The 19175-nt window shown below is 34.6% G+C and overlaps 1 protein-coding gene across 1 annotated transcript in view; it reads left to right on the plus strand.

Annotated features, from left to right (window-relative positions):
- TSHR (thyroid stimulating hormone receptor) overlaps window positions 1-19175 on the plus strand; it is a 47056-nt gene that overhangs the window by 17081 nt on the left and 10800 nt on the right. Inside the window, exons 4-9 of the mRNA XM_087922073.1 lie at window positions 36-110; window positions 3584-3658; window positions 8933-9007; window positions 9587-9664; window positions 12363-12431; window positions 17606-17683. Coding sequence (XP_087778199.1) covers window positions 36-110; window positions 3584-3658; window positions 8933-9007; window positions 9587-9664; window positions 12363-12431; window positions 17606-17683 — 450 coding nt within the window. The remainder of the gene's footprint in view (window positions 1-35; window positions 111-3583; window positions 3659-8932; window positions 9008-9586; window positions 9665-12362; window positions 12432-17605; window positions 17684-19175) is intronic.

The raw sequence follows: 19175 nt of genomic DNA on the forward strand, positions 1-19175 counted from the left end.
TCTGAATTTTATTTCTCTTCCTTCCTTCTGTGTAGCTATATCAGCATAGATACAATGCTACAGGTGTTGGAGGCTTATTCTTTCAACAACTTAAACAAGGTCACTCACATGTAAGTAGATTAAAATAAATCCTTCCAAATCATGAACAGTAATCTCTCCTCTCCTCTCCTCTCCTCTCCTCTCCATAAATAGTGTTCTGTGATTTTCTCATGCCCTTCTGTTTCACTCTATAGCTGTCTCTGGCATTAGACCATTTCACGGACATGGAAGGCTGCTGCTGGAACTTAATTGAATATATATATATATATATATATATATACATATATATATATGTATGTATGTATGTATGTATGTATGTATGTATATATGTATATATGTATATGTATGTATGTATGTATGTATGTGTATATATATATATATATATATATATATATATATATATATGGATCTTTGGTTGTTCGGGTTTTCTCCCGCGTAAGATTCGAAGTATCTAGGCAACGTTTCGATGAAGTCTCATTCATCATCTTCAGGCTTCTGTCTCCGGCTCTGTGCTTCTCAGAGTGATGTGAGATTGCAGCTGCTTCTTCCTTTTAACTGCTAGTGGGGGTGGGACTTGATTGGGTGGGGGCTTGGCTGTGTTCTGATTGGGTGGGGGTGTGTTCTCATTGGTAGGGCAGCACAACCATGAACTCGAAGCCAAACAGCAAGATCACAGCTCACCAACTCAAATCCCCCAGCAACTAAGACTAGCCTGAGCACAATCAGGCCCCCACCTGAACAGAACACGCCTCCAACCAATCAGAACACGGCCAACCCCCAACCAATCAGAGCACAGCCAAGCCCCTACCAATGAGAACACACCCCCACCCAATCAGAACACAGCCAAGCCCCCACCCAATCAAGTCCCACCCCCACTGGCAGTTAAAAGGAAGAAGCAGCTGCAAGCTCACATCACTCTGAGAAGCAAGAGCCGAAGACAGAAGCCTGAAGATGATGAATGAGACTTCATCGAAACATTGCCTAGATACTTCGAATCTTACGCGGGAGAAAACCCTGGAGCCATATTTAAGAGTCTTCAGAGTTGCCACAGGAAGGTTGGATGGAGCTGTGGGAAAGGGAGGAGAAAGTAGAGATAGTGGGGAAGCATGTAGCTAAAATAACATTTTTTCCTGTGTGAACCAAGCACGTTCTCACTAGCACCTGGAGGGGAGTGGACAGAGGACTCTAGGATGGGAGAAAGGACCTGATTGGGGCATATGATATGGTGCTTGTGTGTAATGGGGGAAAGAACTTTGGACTTTGGTTTGGGTGGGGAAAATCCAGGGTCTTCAGAGTTGGGTTTTCACCAGATGTGCCAATACAAAATGTCTAATAAATCTATACTTTGAGGAAGACTTTGGCCTTGGAATTTTGATTTCATGCGGGCTGTTACTTGGAACCCTGACAATATACAATATATGTATATATCATAGATCAAATTGGTTGTATGAATTGGCTACTGTATATTAGTTCTGAAGATGAACTTTAAAAGTGCTACAGTTCATCTTGGGAGCTATATTCTTAAAGCTGTAATTGGTAACCTTACACGTATTTCCTTAAAAGGAAGTCCCTCTGAGTTCAGTGAGATCTGTTTTTCCATTATCATTTTCTATACTATTGTCTTTCTAGACCCATCTTTTAATCACTGCATATAAGGTTTAAATGCAGTATATTTTGCTTGTGACTTATTTAAGAACAACATTTTATTTTACAGCAAGCAATTTCTAATATTTTTTCAGTTATAGTTGTTATATGTTGCTGTTGACCCAAGAATTGGGAGTAATGAAAAGGTTAAACAAAAACAAATAAATTTAACCGGTAAAAAGCTAAAAGGTTTGACTATAATGGTAATAGCTTGATATGATTCTATGATGAAAGTTTCTTTAGAATTATGGTGTGCTTCTACGGTTTTGTAGAAATGCACCCTTTATGTTGCAATTTTTAGAAGTCTGATTTTTTTTTATTTTATTAAATTATTATTTTAAAAATAATATTTAAAGTCATCATCCTAGTTTATTTAAAGTTTGATTTTACTAACAATTTAGGGAGGTTAACATTTTTTATAAAGTATACCACGATATAAAAGTCTGAAAACTGTATTTTCATAGAAAGTTAGATGGAAGTGCTCAGGCTTTAAGAAACAATGCAGGAACTATTAAATACAACATAGTACTCCAAAATATAGGCAATCAAATTAATCAAGGAGACTAAAAGAAGAAGAGCCATCTCCCATTTTTTTAGTTCTTGGCTCTCTAGTAGTCAGATATAATTATTCCTTTTCATTACGTAGCATTTGGCTGTCTCTGCATGCATAATACCCTCAGTCTTCAACATGCACAAATCTCTGCAGTTGTTAAGCTAGTAGCATGGTTGTTAAGTGAATATGGCTTCCCCATTGACTTTGCTTGCCAGAAGGTCACAAAAGGTGATCACATGATCCCAAGATACTTCAACCATCATAAATATGAGTCAGTTGCCAAGCATCCAAATTTTTATCACGTGACCATGAGGACGCTATCAAAGTTGTAAATGTGAAAAAACCAGTCATAAGTCATTTTTTCAGTGCCATTGTAACTTTGAACGTTCACTAAAATGAACTATTGTAAGTCAAGGATTACCTGTACCGTTACAAGCAAATTGAAGGGTGTCCAGCTATATGATAATACTAAATAAATTGCTTAACTTTTAAACTATTAATGAATATGGTATTTAGCTAAAATCCCGAGGATTATCTATTTTTCAGACTCACGAGGAAGCCGAATGCTTTTGTGGTGAGACATTAATTAATTTCAGTAACTACACTATGATTTTTTTTTCACCAGAGCCAATATCTACTTCAATAAGCAAATCAAAAGTCTTGTTAATTGTCTGCAATATAATTAACCTAGAAAACCAGAATTAGTCTTACTTGAATAATAATACTGAAAGACTGAAGCCAATATGTTTTACATATTTTGCACAAAACATTCACCAAGAAGCCATAAATTCTGTAAGATTATGTTTTCCAGAATTTATTGTTATATTTTTATGTTTCATTTACAAAAATAGAATAAAATGACATAACATTATACTTCTGTATCACCCCTGCAATCTACCCCAATCTGGTCCACATATGCTGATCTCAGTCAGACCATTTTGGTTAAAAATTGTGCTGCATTAAATGTCGTTTTCAGATTCTGGCCACACATGAGGTATGTTGTTTTAATATAGGGCTCACTGGGCCATATATTTAATATGTGGATCAAGGTACTTGTCTCTCTACCCCTCTTTTACAAACAGCAATCAAATAATATATGAGTCAAGTCTTCTAACACTTCAGCTCCACAGATACATGTACATTCATTGTATGGGATAGACTGGAATCTCCCAAATCTAACCATTGTATCAAGCTGGGATAAATGTCTCCCTGAGATGTTTTGGCAGCTGAGATTTTAAATAGTTGTCCATTTGGAAGGTGAATTTATAACTATTGTTACATTTTTGTGCATACGTTTAATTTACAAACATAAATAATTTTCCTGGAAATGTGCTTATTTCTCAACAGAGACATTCGAAATGCTAAAAATCTGAGATACATAGATAATCAAGCCTTTATGAACCTCCCAATGCTGAAATATCTGTAAGTAGTTTAAACAAAGTTCCGAGAATCATTGTTCAGGTACATCCTAAGTGTATGTCAATATACTACCTGTACCTTCTAGTTGCTAAAATATAGTCAACAGTATACAGGTAATCTTACGATCCTAAATGTGCCCAAAATTTATGTTGCTAAGTGAGATATTTGCTAAGTGATTTTTGTCCCATTTTATGACTTTTCTTGCCACAGCTGTTAAGTGAATTACTGTAGTTGTAAAGTTAGTGACAAGGTTGTAAACTGAATCTGGCTTCCCCATTGACTTTGCTTGTCAGAAGGTCACAAGAGGTGATTGCATGAGCCCAGGACATTGCAACTGTCATAAATAGTTGCCAAGCGTCTGAATTTTGATCAAGTGACCATGGGGATACTGCAATGGTCATGTGTGTGACAAACAGCTTAAAGTCACTTTTTTCCAGTGCTATTGTAACTTTGAATGGTCACTAAATGAACTGTTGTAAGTCGAGGACTGCCTCTATTGCCTTGCAAAGTAGTTTCTATCTTAGAGGTCTTGATTTGCATGGACTTGGTTATCAAGAGAAAATGTGACTGTCAACTAAAAATTTACTCCTTTGGTCTTTTTAGCTGCCAGAAAAAGGGAGTGGGGGAAAACAAGGCCCTGACAGTGACTTCTTTAAGAAGCCACTAACCAGCAGAATGCAAAAAGCAATACCTTTCCAAATACTGTACATTACTAGCGAATGTCAGTGGAAACTGACTAGACAGGTGGTATTACAGAATCCCTGATTCAAGCTGCTAAATAATTTCAATATCCACATTGGGGCTGGTTCATGCAGTACAGAAAATCTAGCACCATGAAAGCCACAGGTCTATTCTCATTAGTTACACTTAGGGTAGACAAGACAAACTTAATCTTTTGTTTTGACCAAGATGTTCCATGGATTGGTATGTTTCTGATTTCTCCACTCTCATGAAAGGACTGCCGTCTATTTTACTTTAGTGTCTATATTTTACTTCTATAGGAAAATTAAAACATTAGAACATGTTGTTTAATCCAAAAAGACTATAGCAGGGGTGTCAAACTCGTGGCCCATGGGCTGGGTATATCACGCACTGGCCACTCCCACCCCCAGTTTAGTGAAGAAGGAAAAAGTTGTGATATGTCATGTGACGACAATGTGATGCCACAACTTTGACATCCCTGGATTATAGAATTCAGTTGGTTTCGAAAAATCAGGGAAGAATTTGTGATAGACCCTACCAGTGATTCTGTTAATAAATGGGGGGGACTAACTTACTAGGTCAGTTGATACAATTACTTCTTAGTAGCTTTTCTGACTTGTCAGAAAGAAAGGCCCCATAATTTGTTGATGAATGAACAATAGGACTACAAGCAGCAAGATAAATGGCTTAAAATACTGTATTTGACACAAACCTGTTCTAAATAATTTGTACACAATCCAACCCCCAGTGATTCATTTTAGGCAAGTGTTAATAATTTATTTTAATCGTTTAGAGCCAGAGAGAAAGAGGAGAATGGAGAGAGAGCGGTGTGTGGTTTTATGTTGTACTATTAACAGCTGAGAGATCTTGGAAATCAATGATATAATTTTTTAAAAATGAAATAATAAATCATAATTTCAAAATCAAATTATAAGCACTATCCAGTGAAGAAATTAAGAATTACTTAATTACTTATTTCCCTAACAATTGCCAACGTTTTATAGTATTCTCATATAATGTTGATTACTATGTTCCAGCAAAATTATAGGAATAATCACTTTAGATGGAAGAACCGATCACAAATAATTAAATTAAACAATATATGATTATGAAGGATTATCTTGAAATAATAAGGACCAAAGAGTCAACTTCAGCCTCTGCAAGGACAAAACCTATGACTATTAAAATATATTTATAATGCCATTTATATAGTGCAGGGCATAAAAATAGGGTGCAATATTCTGTTTAAGAAAATTAAGGGTTCATCTGGAAAAGAAGAATTCACTCTTGAATTCTAAATTAAGCAGAGGTTCACATTCTGTATAAAATGTCTTAATTTGGTATGACCATGAGTAACATCAATGCTCTGGAAAATTAAATTCTTTTGTTTTTCCCAAAGTTTTTTTATTTTTATTTTTTACACATCTCTTCACGTGAGCAATGTGGTTCCAGATTACAATATTTATACATAGTCATAGTTACATTTTAAACTTTCTTAATTAATATCATCTCAAATTATTATCCTTCAACTAATCTTTAGATAAATTTCCCTTTCATATTTCAATTCATTAATTCAATATCAAAATCATTTCATCACATATATTTTCAATTCTTTATCCCCTATTATTTCCATTTTCAGCTTACCACCCATTTTATGTTACATTATGTATTGTTATCATCTATAATTTTCTCAAGACCAATATATAATTAGACAGTCAATGAAAGAAAAAATGAGTAAAAGTAAAGTAAGATTAGTACATTTAGGATTCACATGATATATCCTTCCATCTATGATATATCTTATATATATATTCCAGAGATATTCATATAATCATTTCATATTTTTTCTTTGTTTCCACTTAGTCAAAAATATAATACATTCATTATAAATATTTTACATTCCCACATAATCCCTTCTAGTTCATGTTTTCTATTTTCTCATATCTTTTGTATAATCAATTGCATTTTCTCTTACATGTATACCACAAAGAAAAAATATAAAAATAAAAACAGACTTAATTTCCCCTTTTACTTCCCTTTAACCAATTTCAACCTATAGCATTTATATAACCCTAATTCACATTTTTTTGAACATAATTAATACCGGATTTTCACCCAAGTCATCATATTCTCTGTTTTCCTAATATCATTTAGATAGTCATTAGCATATTTTATTTATATATATATATATATATATATATATATATATATATATATATATATATATATATATATATATATATATAGAGAGAGAGAGAGAGAGAGAGAGAGAGGGAGAAAGGATTAGTAACAATAGAACCCTCTTAATATCTCTCACTCCTTCTTCATTTTTCTCATCTATAATTATCTAATAATCTTAAAGTAATTCCCGGTAAGTTATAAACTTCAAATCTCCCATGTCTACATTTCTAATAAAAAATACAAAGATACATTCCCATGTGGTATCCCCTTTTTATGCTATATCTAACCCTTATCTCTAAATCTTTCAGCCTTGTCATTTCTCTTAGTTTTAGCCAGCTTTCTCTTTACTAAGTTTTCCTGGCCTTTCCTCTTTATCCCTCTTTTTTCCTCTAATATTACTTTTATTTCCATCTGCCAGTCCCTCATCTTTCCTCCCACCCTTTCCTTTTGTCTTTTTTGAAATTTCTTCTTGTACAGCTTCTTCTTCTTTTGCTTACCCTTGAGAGCTTTTTCTTTTTTATTTATTATCTCTGTCATCAAATGTCTTAGTTTTAGTTCCTTTTATGTCTTTTGGCAATGTCTCTGAATTTTCATCTTGGCTGTTTTCCTCTTCCTTTGGCTCCTCTTCTCTAAGGTTCCTTTGTTCTGCTATAAATTGCTTTACTTTTTCTGCCAGTATGTCCAATAGTCCCCTTCTTTCTTTTAACATTTCTTTCACAGATTGCAGTTCCAACACTAATTCTTTGCTTGCTTCTTCCATTTTTTTAATCAATTGTGTTATTTTTTATTTTATTAAAGTTAATTGCAATTCTTGCCAAGAGACTTAGTTTGTTTCTCTTTTCCTTATTGGTCTATTTCCTTTGCACAGTCAACCCCGAACAGTCCCAAGATATTGCCTTCATTTATCTTCTTGCTGCAATCTCCCCCCGCCTTTTTTAAGCTTCTGGGGTTCTTGTTCTGTTAAAGTCTTTTATTTCATATCTTTTCTCATTCATGCATTTAAAAGACCAGTAATTTTCCATAAAATCATCCAGGAAAAAATGTCTTGTACCATTAGGTGGCGCTCTATATCGCTTCCACTTTTCAAAGTTTTAATTTCGTTATAGCTCTTTTATAGTCCAGTTTTTATTTACCTTATATTGTCCTCTTGTTTTCCATTTGCCGCTGTTATACTTTCAAGCAAGGAATCCTTCTTTCTGCTTTTCGGGGTTATTAAAACAAAATGTTCAGCTTCTCTTATCTGGTTACATGCCGCTCACCACTTCACCACTCCAGCACTCACTTAAGTCCCGGTAGCTTCCCATCTTCAGGGCAGCCATTAAAACTGCCGCTTCTCCCTGTCTTCCAGGAAAGTATACCAAGCCAGGGAGGGGAGATGCAGCTCCCCTCAACCCGGCTGGCAGTGTCCCTCTCTTCCCCCACCCCTCCAGGTGGATCTGATGGTTCTGGTCCTGTAGAGACCCCTCCAACAGGGTAAGCACGGATCGAAGCTGCACATGATTGCGGTCTCCATCCATCCTCGACATAAAATCCATGTAATGTAATTTCCTGGAGAAGGCCATCCAAATAATTAATTTTATTAACATAATTTTCATTCAGTTACTTTTATGCTAACCAATTAACAAATTTTAAAATGAATGAGTCATTAAATGCTCAATACTACATGCAGCCAACAGTTGCAAAAATTAAGAATATATTACATTTGCTACAGTAAGCTGAAGTTAAAATTCATTTTGATCCAAGATCAAATTCCTATTTTATGAAATAAACTTTTAGGTTCTTCTAAAATTCTCAGAAAAAATAATACATTTTTAGCTTTATTATCTGTATCATCTGATTATAAGCCTAATCAGAATAAATTATAATTGTAAAGATGAAACTACAGTTTTATAATCAATGTACAAGGAAATTAGAATATATCAGCCTGCAATTACAAGGAGATCTGCAAGCATCTGCCTGATCTTGCCTGAGAATGGAACTTAAGCAGATTTATTTTTCTAAATTTAATTATTGATCCTAAAATATTTTACATGCTGCTTGTCTGTCTAATTATTAATCTAACAGATGATCTACAAAGATGTACATATATATTGCCCAGATTTTTTGTGAGAGCTATTAATAAAGAGTGTTGATGCTATAGTGCAGGGGTGTCAAACTCATGGTGCCATGGCTCATCACATGCCATATCAGGACATTTTTCCCCTTTGCTAAATTGGGCATGGGTATGGCCAGCACGTGACGCATCTGGCCCATTGGCTGGGAGTTTGACAGCCCTGCTATAGTACAATAAATGACTTTATTTTTTGTATTAAGCACATTACTGGGTCACCTTGTTACCTGTTGTTCATTCTGTCTGTCTGTCTGTCTGTCTGTCTATTTATTTATTTATTTTAGTGTGATCTTGAATACTGGACTTGGCGTTTTTCCTGATCTCACCAAAATTAATTCAGTTAATATGAACTTTTTGCTGTAAGTAATAGGACCAAACAGAAGTCAATAGTAGTAGTCCATTTAAAGGTTGACTTTCAACATTGAATGTGAAGTGGGGGGATTGATATTGGTTTCTTTGTCTCCTGAAATAGGAATTCTATTAATTAATAAAAACAGTTATTAAAATTATTTCATCGCAAGTTCTAAAGATAGACAAATTATGTTTTAAAATGCATCTAATATAAAAAGTATAAGAAACAGATGTAATGCCTTAATCTACTAAAATCTCTCATAAAGTAACAATACAGCTGTAACTTTTATGATTTGGGAATCCTCCAAAGATTGGAGGTCTAATTATACACTATGAAATGTGACGCTGCTATTGAAAACAAAGCCCTTTTGCCCGTTTTAATCTTCTTTATGGAAACATAAAGTAAGGCAAATATTTTGTCCATCCAAACACTTCTGAGTCCCAAAGACAAAAACAAAAGTGATTATATAATGGCAAATGGTACAACTATAAGAAAATAAAATAAATGCACACATACCCATGAGTTACACTAATACGTTTTTATAATTTTATTACAATGCTAAACTGTTTTTGTCTTTTCTTCACAGTGAAATTGCTGATAACCCATACCTGAACTCACTGCCTTCAAATGCATTCCAGGGATTATGTAATGACTCCCTTATACTGTATGATATTCTGTCATAAAACCATTTTTGCTTGTTTTGTTTTGTATTGTATTGTTTCATGTATTCTGAAATGATAAGATCTGAACCAGAAATTAAGTGGAGCCCAGAGATGCAGTACTATGCATTGGCATTAAGCTATGCAAACCAGCCTGGCCTTGGAATACATCTGTAGACCATGGTGGATTCTGGCACCAAGAGCAACTTTACAGAATCTGTTACAAAGGGTTTTATCACAGATAACTTGAAAAAGGATTTCATTCACCATTCGTTTAGTCTTTCCTGCCAAGACTCCTGTTTTCTCTATCAAAAAACAGAATGGCTCATGATTACAAGTTCCTGTATGTTATAATCATTTTCTTCCTCATCTCCAAAAGTTTAAAACAACTGCAGGAAACACACAGTTTAACTAAGTGGAGTTTCACAGGAGACAAAGGGTCATGAATATTTAACAGACTTTGTTATTCATTATTAAAATTTGAATTGTCAGGAAGTCCCCAAAGTTTCACAACATTTGTTAATCATAATTTTATTAGCTGTTGGGTAACATTTAATGGTTTATTTTAATGATTTTCTGATCGAGATTCTATCTATCCCCATTCAACAGTGGTGCTACAACTTCAGAAATACATTTATTCTAAGCTAGAGAAATTTGCCTTGGTTTATCTATTGAATATTCTTAGAGGGAATCCAGATAGATTCCTTTGTGTGGGGGATGAGAAATAGCATCAGGATATACACTGCATTTTATTTTGCTAATATAGATAGTGGCTTGGATTACTAGATACTATAATAGTTGATTTTCTTCATTATAACAGCTTCTTGTGTCTAGGAATCTGTCTGTCTGGGTCTTATATTTTGACTCTTCCACTGCTCAGTCCTCAATGCTGGATCATTTTCTAGATTTACTGGTGTGTGCTTAGATAAAACTCTGACATCACCTGAATAAAGGATGAACCTTAATTACTACCTGCACTCTACAATGCGCTTATTATTTCAAATGTTCTGGAACTACAACTTTCAATATTCCCAGCTGAAATAACCAAGAAAAATGCTTTATTTATTTATAAGCATCTTTCTTGGTTATAGAGATATAGAAAAGATAATTCAGCAATAGCTGAAGACTCCTGTGTCATTTACTTCTGGACTAAGAGAGATACTTGCCATTATGGGGGCAGAGCTTAGTCTACTTGATTAAGTTCTGTTTCTCAATTATCTACCCTCCTATTATGAAGATAATTAATGGCTAAGGTAATGGCTTTAACACATTTAAATAGGGATACTGTAGAATTACCCTATATATCAAGTTAAAAATAAAAACTTGATGAGATAATATAAGCATTCAGGTTTCCGTATACCTATGTTTTTAAACATTTTAAGCAGTGTGCTTTCCTATTTCAAACTTTTTAAGTAATATGCTTCTGTGGGATGTTTTGTTAAAAATATCGCTTTTGCTGCTCCCTGACGGGTGGGGGGGGGAGTTTATGAGTAGCGTAGGTATAGTTATACTTTTTTAATGTTCTGGTTCATAGTATAGCATTGCATACAAATGATTATATACAGCCCTTAAGTATTTTCACTATATTAATCATTTCTATTTGCAGTATAAGTGTTCCTTCATGTTTCAGACTTCTGATTCATTTGATAAAATCTGCTGGATCTAAGCAATTGGACCCAATAAGCCTACACGGCTGCCTATAATGCAAAATCATCATCACCTAAACTAGCCCCATCCCTAATCTACAGTAGAATAGTATATTATGGATCACTTCTATCTATCACAACAGCTTATTTAAGTCATTAGATTTTTATTCCATGTTTTGTATAGGGGTTTGTAGCAGGACACAGAGTACTCTATCTTCCTACCTGCCCTATCAATAGAAACTCAGTGAGATATATTGGGCTAAGAGCAGCTCCAGATTACTCAATGACTTTCTGTGGCTTAGGATATATTAGAACTTGAGGCTGTCCACTTTAGTCCAATACATCAATCAATACATCATTGCTCTGGAACTTTACTGTAATATTATTACCAGGAAAATAAATTCTATCATGTCCCAATTTTTTAACCTTAAAAATTTCTATTCATATTGTGATAGACTTTTGGGTTTAAATTGAGCTACCCTCCCCACCCTCAGCTAAATCAAGTATTTATTGAACATTTTTGAAATTATATAGAAACCCTTTGTAGAATTGGTAATAGAAGTAGCAGGAGCAAACAATAACAAGGGAGGTTTATTGATAGCAAAGGATGGTGAAATGGCTATGATTTACAGATAATGGCATTCTTGTCATTTTGAAAATTTAAAGAGATATATTAAATAGGAAGTGATGTTGGGCTCTTGACCATCTCATAGTAGTTCTTACAACATTTTACATCATTTATTTATTTATTTTGGATTACAGAACAATGGAATACATCAGTCATGTGCATATAATCATGAACAGGGGTGTCAAACTCGTGTTGTCATGGCAGTGTCATGTGACGTATCAAGACTTTTTTCCCTTTCGCTAAACTGGGCGGGGACGGGGCCAGATGGTGACACATCCAGCCAGTGGGCTGCGAGTTTGGCACCCCGTCATAGAAGATAGTGCTCAGTATTGATTGGATTTTATTATTTTGAATTTAAAATAATTTTTGACAAAATATGAATAAAAACACACAAAACACACTAATAATGTATTTTTTTTTTATTAACAGAAAACTCTACAATAATGGTTTCACGGCAGTAGAAGCCCATGCATTTAATGGAACTAAGTTAGATTCTGTGTAAGTAAATAATGTAATATATCATACCACTTGTGTTGTATTTTAACAGCTCAAAAATAAATACTCGCAAATGGTTTCTAACCGTCAACCTTAAAAATGCTGAAAGAGAAGTCTGTGTTAATTGTGTATGTTAAGTGTGACAAGGATATCATTAAAGTTTCATAACTGGGGAGTTGCTGAATTATCATTCTCTGAACCAGAATGCAGGTAGTACTCACTTAACAATGCCCTGTTGACCAATCAAAGTTATAATGAAACTGAAAAAGTAACTTTATGACCAGTCCTCACACATACAACTGTTACAGCATCCCCACAGCTGAATGATCAAAATTCAGGCATTTCACAACTAGAAGGCATTTACAACCATTGCAGCATCCTTCGGACCTGTGATCAGCATTTGCGCATGTCACAGCCAGTTTTCTACAAGCATCGGTAATAGAGAAGCTGGTAGTAAAATTCCAATCCCAATCATACAATATTTTGCTTAACCACTTCATCACTTAGCTACAGAGTTGCCGGTCCCAATTGTGGTTGTTAAGAGAGGACTTCATTGCAGCAAAGTGCTGGTTTGTGTGTGTGTGTGCATTTATTTTGCTAAAATATAATTTCTTCACTTTACTTGAAAGTAATCAAAGAAACAGAGATATTTTAAAAAGCGTATGATTCCATTTCTAAGATGTTGTTGATGTAAATTTTGTGACCACAGATGCTTCTGGGTTAAACTTTGTTCCTAGCAATGCTTTCAAGGCAAGAAGATATAGTGTACTGGTTCTGTAAATGTTTGGTAAAACATTTGGCCTCTTCTATTGATCAAATGCTCCATGTACAATTGAAAGAGTTACGTATGTCCAATCAGTGCTGCAACTTCACTCTTTTTAGAAGTAGATGATTCATTTAATTTAGCCCAGTAGCAGGAATACCATATAACGTATCATTGTATAATGTGAAATTAATAACAACTTTCAGATCTATGAAAAAGATATATTCTTCTGCTATTCTTCATAGAAGATAAAAAATAACTTTCTCAGAAAGATACATGCTGGACATAATCACCTTCTGCATTTTTTTCAGCTACAAACTGTTACCATATTATTAGCACGTTAAAAAAGTTTTAAAATTGGTTAGTTTTTATTTTGAATAAATTAAATAAAAAATTAACCACTTACTGTACTAACGCACACTAAATGGTTGCAAAGATATTTTAGATGTCCAATCAGTGCTGCAACTTCACCTGTTCTGGCAAGTCCATTCCCAGGTGTACTAAAATCTTTGACATAATCTGGCAGCCTGAGAAATTGTGATATCAGTAAGGGTTTTTTTTTATCCCAGGACTTGGTCTTGCTTCTTCCCTTTCCAGAAACCCCCAGTTTCGGCTTCCTTGATTGCCTTGATGCATGAAGGTTGTACTTTAACTCAAAAGAAGCCAATTATATGATGTGATACTAGGTGCTCTCTATTGTTGATGGTAAGAGCTTAATTTTATTTTTACTGTCTACTAGCATTGCATCAGAAGATTTCCAAAACAAGTTTTGCTTCCCCCAAAGCGTGGATGCTAGATTAATTTTTGACTAACAATTGGCTTTCCAGTGCCTTTCCAGTACACCATAACATGCTGCCATTCTCTTTGCCAAAGACCAGGCTGCAAACTGAAGACTGTCCAAGGTTGGATTATATATCTCTTTTATGCCCTCCTCCTAGAACAATTATTGGAATATTCCCCAAAAGGAATATATAGGCAGATCCACAAAGAGGCACATTTTGTAACACTTTTTTCACTGCTTCCTGTCCACCATTCAGTCTGATCTGGCCAAAGTGATCTTCTAGGGACCTCTATGATTCTGCACAAAGGAACTTACAGATCTCTGACCAGTCACGGAAGCAAATGGGTGGGGGAAAATTTCTGGGAAGTACAGCTCTTTCCTTGCTGCATGTTCTCACAATCTGCTATTCACTCCAATCTCTTTTTCAGTCCCATTAAGTTTATTTTATTCAGTTACTTCAAAGGCAGTAAATGTATTTCTTGGCCCAAATGGAGCTGAGAGGAAAAATACCTTTTTCACTAGAAGGAGACCTAAGACTGTGGATGGAGGGGCTCTCCCTCCCATTGGATCCAAACCTTAGCCTGACCTTCTGAATGACCAAAGTGGTGTTAACCCTTTGCTATCAGCTCCATTTTCAATTGAAAGAGAATATAATAACAATGTACAAAGTTGCAAGCTGTGTAAATTTTCTGCATCACCTAGAAATTTATCTGCTGTCCCAGATCTTCACTGAATTATATTATATGCATTTAATGACGTGGGTGATGATCCACAAAAGTATTTACAATGATATGTTACCTTTGAAGATCTTGTGAGACCGTGAGATTTGTGCTACTTCCCCTATTTTTTCTATGGGTACTCTGATTGTTCCACTAAACTCCACAGGAGTTTAAACAATCGTTCTAAACTACTTTTTGAACATTTAATATTTATATTTATTTCAAATACTTTATTGTAAATTATCTGAATTGCAATGAAGATATTTGTTGTATGATCACTGTACATTTTTATGTAACATAAAAATGGAAACCAAAACCCAGTTTATAAAACATGGGTACAAATGATGACAAACACTGCTATATTTCAAAACTATTCTAGTGGAAAGCTAACCAGTGCAATGTATCCATTGTGCTGTTTTTCAACCTTTTAGGAACTTTTTACTTTCAAACAGCAACAATCACAACAACGTAACCCTAAATTGTTTTTTATTCTGAGAATGGAACATGCCATTTAATGACTATTATTAGAATATATAATCTCCAACAATTGCCATTTAATAATTTCAGAATTACATGAGTTGTTCAATGATAGAAGCATAAAAGTATAACTCTACACAATACTATGTGGTCATTTTCTACTAAAGTAATACTTATTCAGGTATTTTAATGTGGTCTTAGAATTAAGCATTTTGGAACTGTATTCCATACTTTTTAAAACAAAATTGCCATACTGTACTTGATTTGAAAAACTGACTATGCTATCTGTAAAGTAACTAATGCAGAATGCAGAACCCCATAGATTTTTTCAATCTCTGATTGGGAAAAAAACAACCTGCTAGTTCTAACATTGTGTTACGTGATTCCCAAAAAGAAGTAATATTTTTCCCAAGGTTGTTCTCTTTTGACACCTGTAGAAATAACATATAATCTCTGTCAACAGAACATTTAGGGCTTGGTCATTCTTATGACTTAAAACCTGAATATATTGCTATCAGCATAGTCTTATGTAAGTTTCTAACTAAAACACTCAGATTGATTGGCCTTAGCTCTTAGAAAACAAGTAAACAAGAAATCACTATTTGCTATAAGGCCACATTACTTCTTTACATAAATGAATGTTTGATGCCATTTATTTTCTACGAAATTGAAAAGAAAAAAATTACCCCAAAATGTTAATAATTCATTTCTTACATAGAATATAAATCATAGACAGGCAATTGGAGAAATCATTTTAATTTTTTTTGTCCTTCAAGACTTCATCCAGCCAGAAATTGTTACTATTTACAGCATATTTTGCACCAGGAAATTTGAAAATGTGGTTTAAATTCCTTCTTGCCATGAAAACTCATTCAAAAAAAAAGGGAAAGCCTCAAACATTTGGTCCATAATATAGTGCTGTTCATGTCTGCATCCTCATTCATTGACATGGGGTCAAATATGTCTGTACTAAATAGCAACTATTTGAAGTTACAATGGACACCAAAAATCCCAACGGCTCCCCTCAATAGTCATATGGTTTCATTTTGTCTACTCTGCAACTGGCTTGCATTTATGGCAATCATGTGACTGTGATTTTCAACAGTTTTTTTTTTTTTTGTAGTTGGGAACCAGTATTTACTTCTGATTTTCTGCAAAAAAAACCACAACAACCCATCTGTGCATTATGAAAAATCAGTTGCTTTACAATCCCTGGTATTTACTTAATAACCGCTGGGGGAAAAAAAATCAGATCAGCCATGTGATGATTCTACTAACAATCAGGATGTTTTATGATTGAAATTCTAGGCTCAATTTCAGTTTTAAGTCAAGGTATATAGCAATAGCAATAGTACCTAGACTTATATACCACTTCACAATGCTTTACAGCCCTCTCTAAGCGGTTTACAGAGTCACCATATTGCCCACAACAATTTGGGTCCTCATTTTACCAACCTCAGAAAGATGGAAGGCTGAAACAACCTTGAGCCTGGTGAGGTTCAAACTGCCAAATTGCAGGCAGCCAGCAGTCAGCAGAAGTAGCCTGCAGTACTGCCCTTTAACCACTGCATCACCGTGGCTCATATCCCCAGTCATAAAAGGGATGTCCACTTCATGTAAATGAGCATCTTTTCCAGAGCAGGATCAAAGTCTGTTTTTTATAGAAGAGTTATTTACAGAAAACTATACGTACACCTTAACCAACAACCTAGCACATTTAATGAGGGTTACTGTAAATGTCTTTGACTTTAAATAGTCTAAAAGATTAACAATCCCATTCCATCACTAATTTTGTCTAGTTTATGCTGAAGCTCAGATACAATGATGTTTTTAGTCTGAGAATGGGATTTGGTTTTAATGGCTCATATTGGAACATTATATCCATATGTCATTTAAGCATTTAATTGGCAAGTATTAGTCTATAAACAAATATATCTAATTAGAGTATATGCACCCCTTTGATTATGTATGGTTATATATTGATGAAGTATGAATTCCAGAATCATAAAGAGCCTTTTAACAACTCAACAATGCCTTTTTTATCTTATTAAGAACTCCTGTTTAATAACTGTGATGTTGTGAAAGATACCTGCTTGGAAAAGAGATGTATCACATATTATTAGTTAGTTTCATCCAGATTTTTGCAGCCCAAATTTAGTAGCTTTACTTTTTGACTTTCTGTTCAATCCATGACAACACAGTGGTGGAAATGGAGGTTAGGGTAGATAAGATTTTTCTTATCTTATTTGCCTTGTTAACTTCCTAGCCTTTCAAATTGTAACCTAAATTTATCTTGACTTGTTTTTAAGCTGATAGCTGATCTAAATATTTAATTGCTAATTTTTAGAAATCCCCTTGATTGTTGCAATTTAAGACTTTTGTTTGACTAAAATTTCTAATTGAAGCACTAAAAAATTATGTGACTGTTTCTCTGCAGGTACCTGCATAAGAACAAATATCTAAGAGTTATTGATGAAGATGCATTTTTGAGTGTTCAAAGTGGTCCAAGCCTACTGTAAGTAATGGGGAAGAATATATTAAGTTATTCTAGTGTTATTCAGAAATTAACATTGGGTAATGATTGTTAGGTCTCTGATTATCTTAATAATTATAATGCTAAAGGCATGAGCTATCTACTCATGCATTCATCGTGTTCTTGCTGTAAGGTGACTAGGAAATGATACAAGGCCAACAGACTGTAGACTTATTATCTTAGAAGGCTTGCTAGTCCTATCGTTGTTGGCTTTTCTGCTGTTTGTTTATCTACCTACCATCTATCATGTTATGTATATTTCACAATTATGAATTGCATGGGGGGCTTCATGGAGTCTATCTAGGGATGACATGTCTATGTTTTTTTCCTTGAAAACAATCAGAAAGATGTTTTGCTCTCATTCTTTTTTGAACAGGTGTATTTTTTGCTTTCCCCACTTTCCCCCTATTACAACCCTTTCAGAGCAGAGGTTACAGTGCACCCAGCTGTAAAAATACCTTTGTTAGATATTATTGGGTGTTCTTCTTCCCTAGTCATGAAACTGTATTCATCCTCAAATACAAGGAAGCAAGGAAGCAGAAGAAACTGGAGTAACAAAAACAATTCTGTTATGAATTAGAAGAAAGATGTTTGTTTCCCTTTGCAATACAACTTAGTGAACTTTCTGAGAGCTACTTTACTGTGTTAGTCAGCTTGGTTGACTCAGCTCTAAATAAAGAGCTCAAGATCTGGACAAATTCAGCACAAACAAAATGAGCTTAATAACCTGATCATATTGTTTATTTATTTTATTTATTTGATTTGTCAATCGCTTACAAGATAACAAGTATAAGCATAAACATAGTTATGAATACATGAAATGGATACACATAAGAAAAATAAAAGAAACAATAGGACAGGGATGGTAGGCATGTTGGTGCACTTATGCACGCCCCCTACAGACCTCTTAGGAAAGGAGTGAGGTCAATAGTAGACAGTCTAAGGTTAAAGTTTTTGGGGTTTGGGGAAGAAACCACAGAGTCAGGTAGAGTATTCCAAACATTGACCACTCTGTTGCTGAAGTCGTATTTTCTGCAGTCAAGTTTGGTGCAGTTAACCTTGAGTTTGTACCTATTGTGTGCTCTTGTATTGTTATGGTTGAAGCTGAAGTATTCATTGACAGGTAGGACACTGTAATGTATGATTTTATATACTATACTTAGATCGGACCAAAGGCGGTGTAGTTCTAGGTTTTCTAGGTCTAGAATTTCAAGTCTGGTGGCATAAGGTATTCTGCAATGGGTAGAGGAGTAGAAAACTCCTCTTGTGAAATATTTCTGGACTTTCTCAACTGTGTTAATATCAGATACATAATGTGGGTTCCAGACTGATGAGCTGTATTCAAGTATAGGTCTAGCAAATGTTTTGTATGCTCTAGTTAGTAGTGTGATAATACCAGAGAAAAAGCTACATAGGATTAGGTTAACAACTCTTAATGCCTTTTTGGCTATGTAGTTACAGTGGGCTTTAGCAC

The sequence above is a fragment of the Pseudonaja textilis genome, chromosome 1 (assembly GCF_049901715.1).
Source record: "Pseudonaja textilis isolate UNSWEBS1 chromosome 1, rPseTex1.2, whole genome shotgun sequence".
Classification (NCBI taxonomy): Eukaryota; Metazoa; Chordata; class Lepidosauria; order Squamata; family Elapidae; genus Pseudonaja; species Pseudonaja textilis.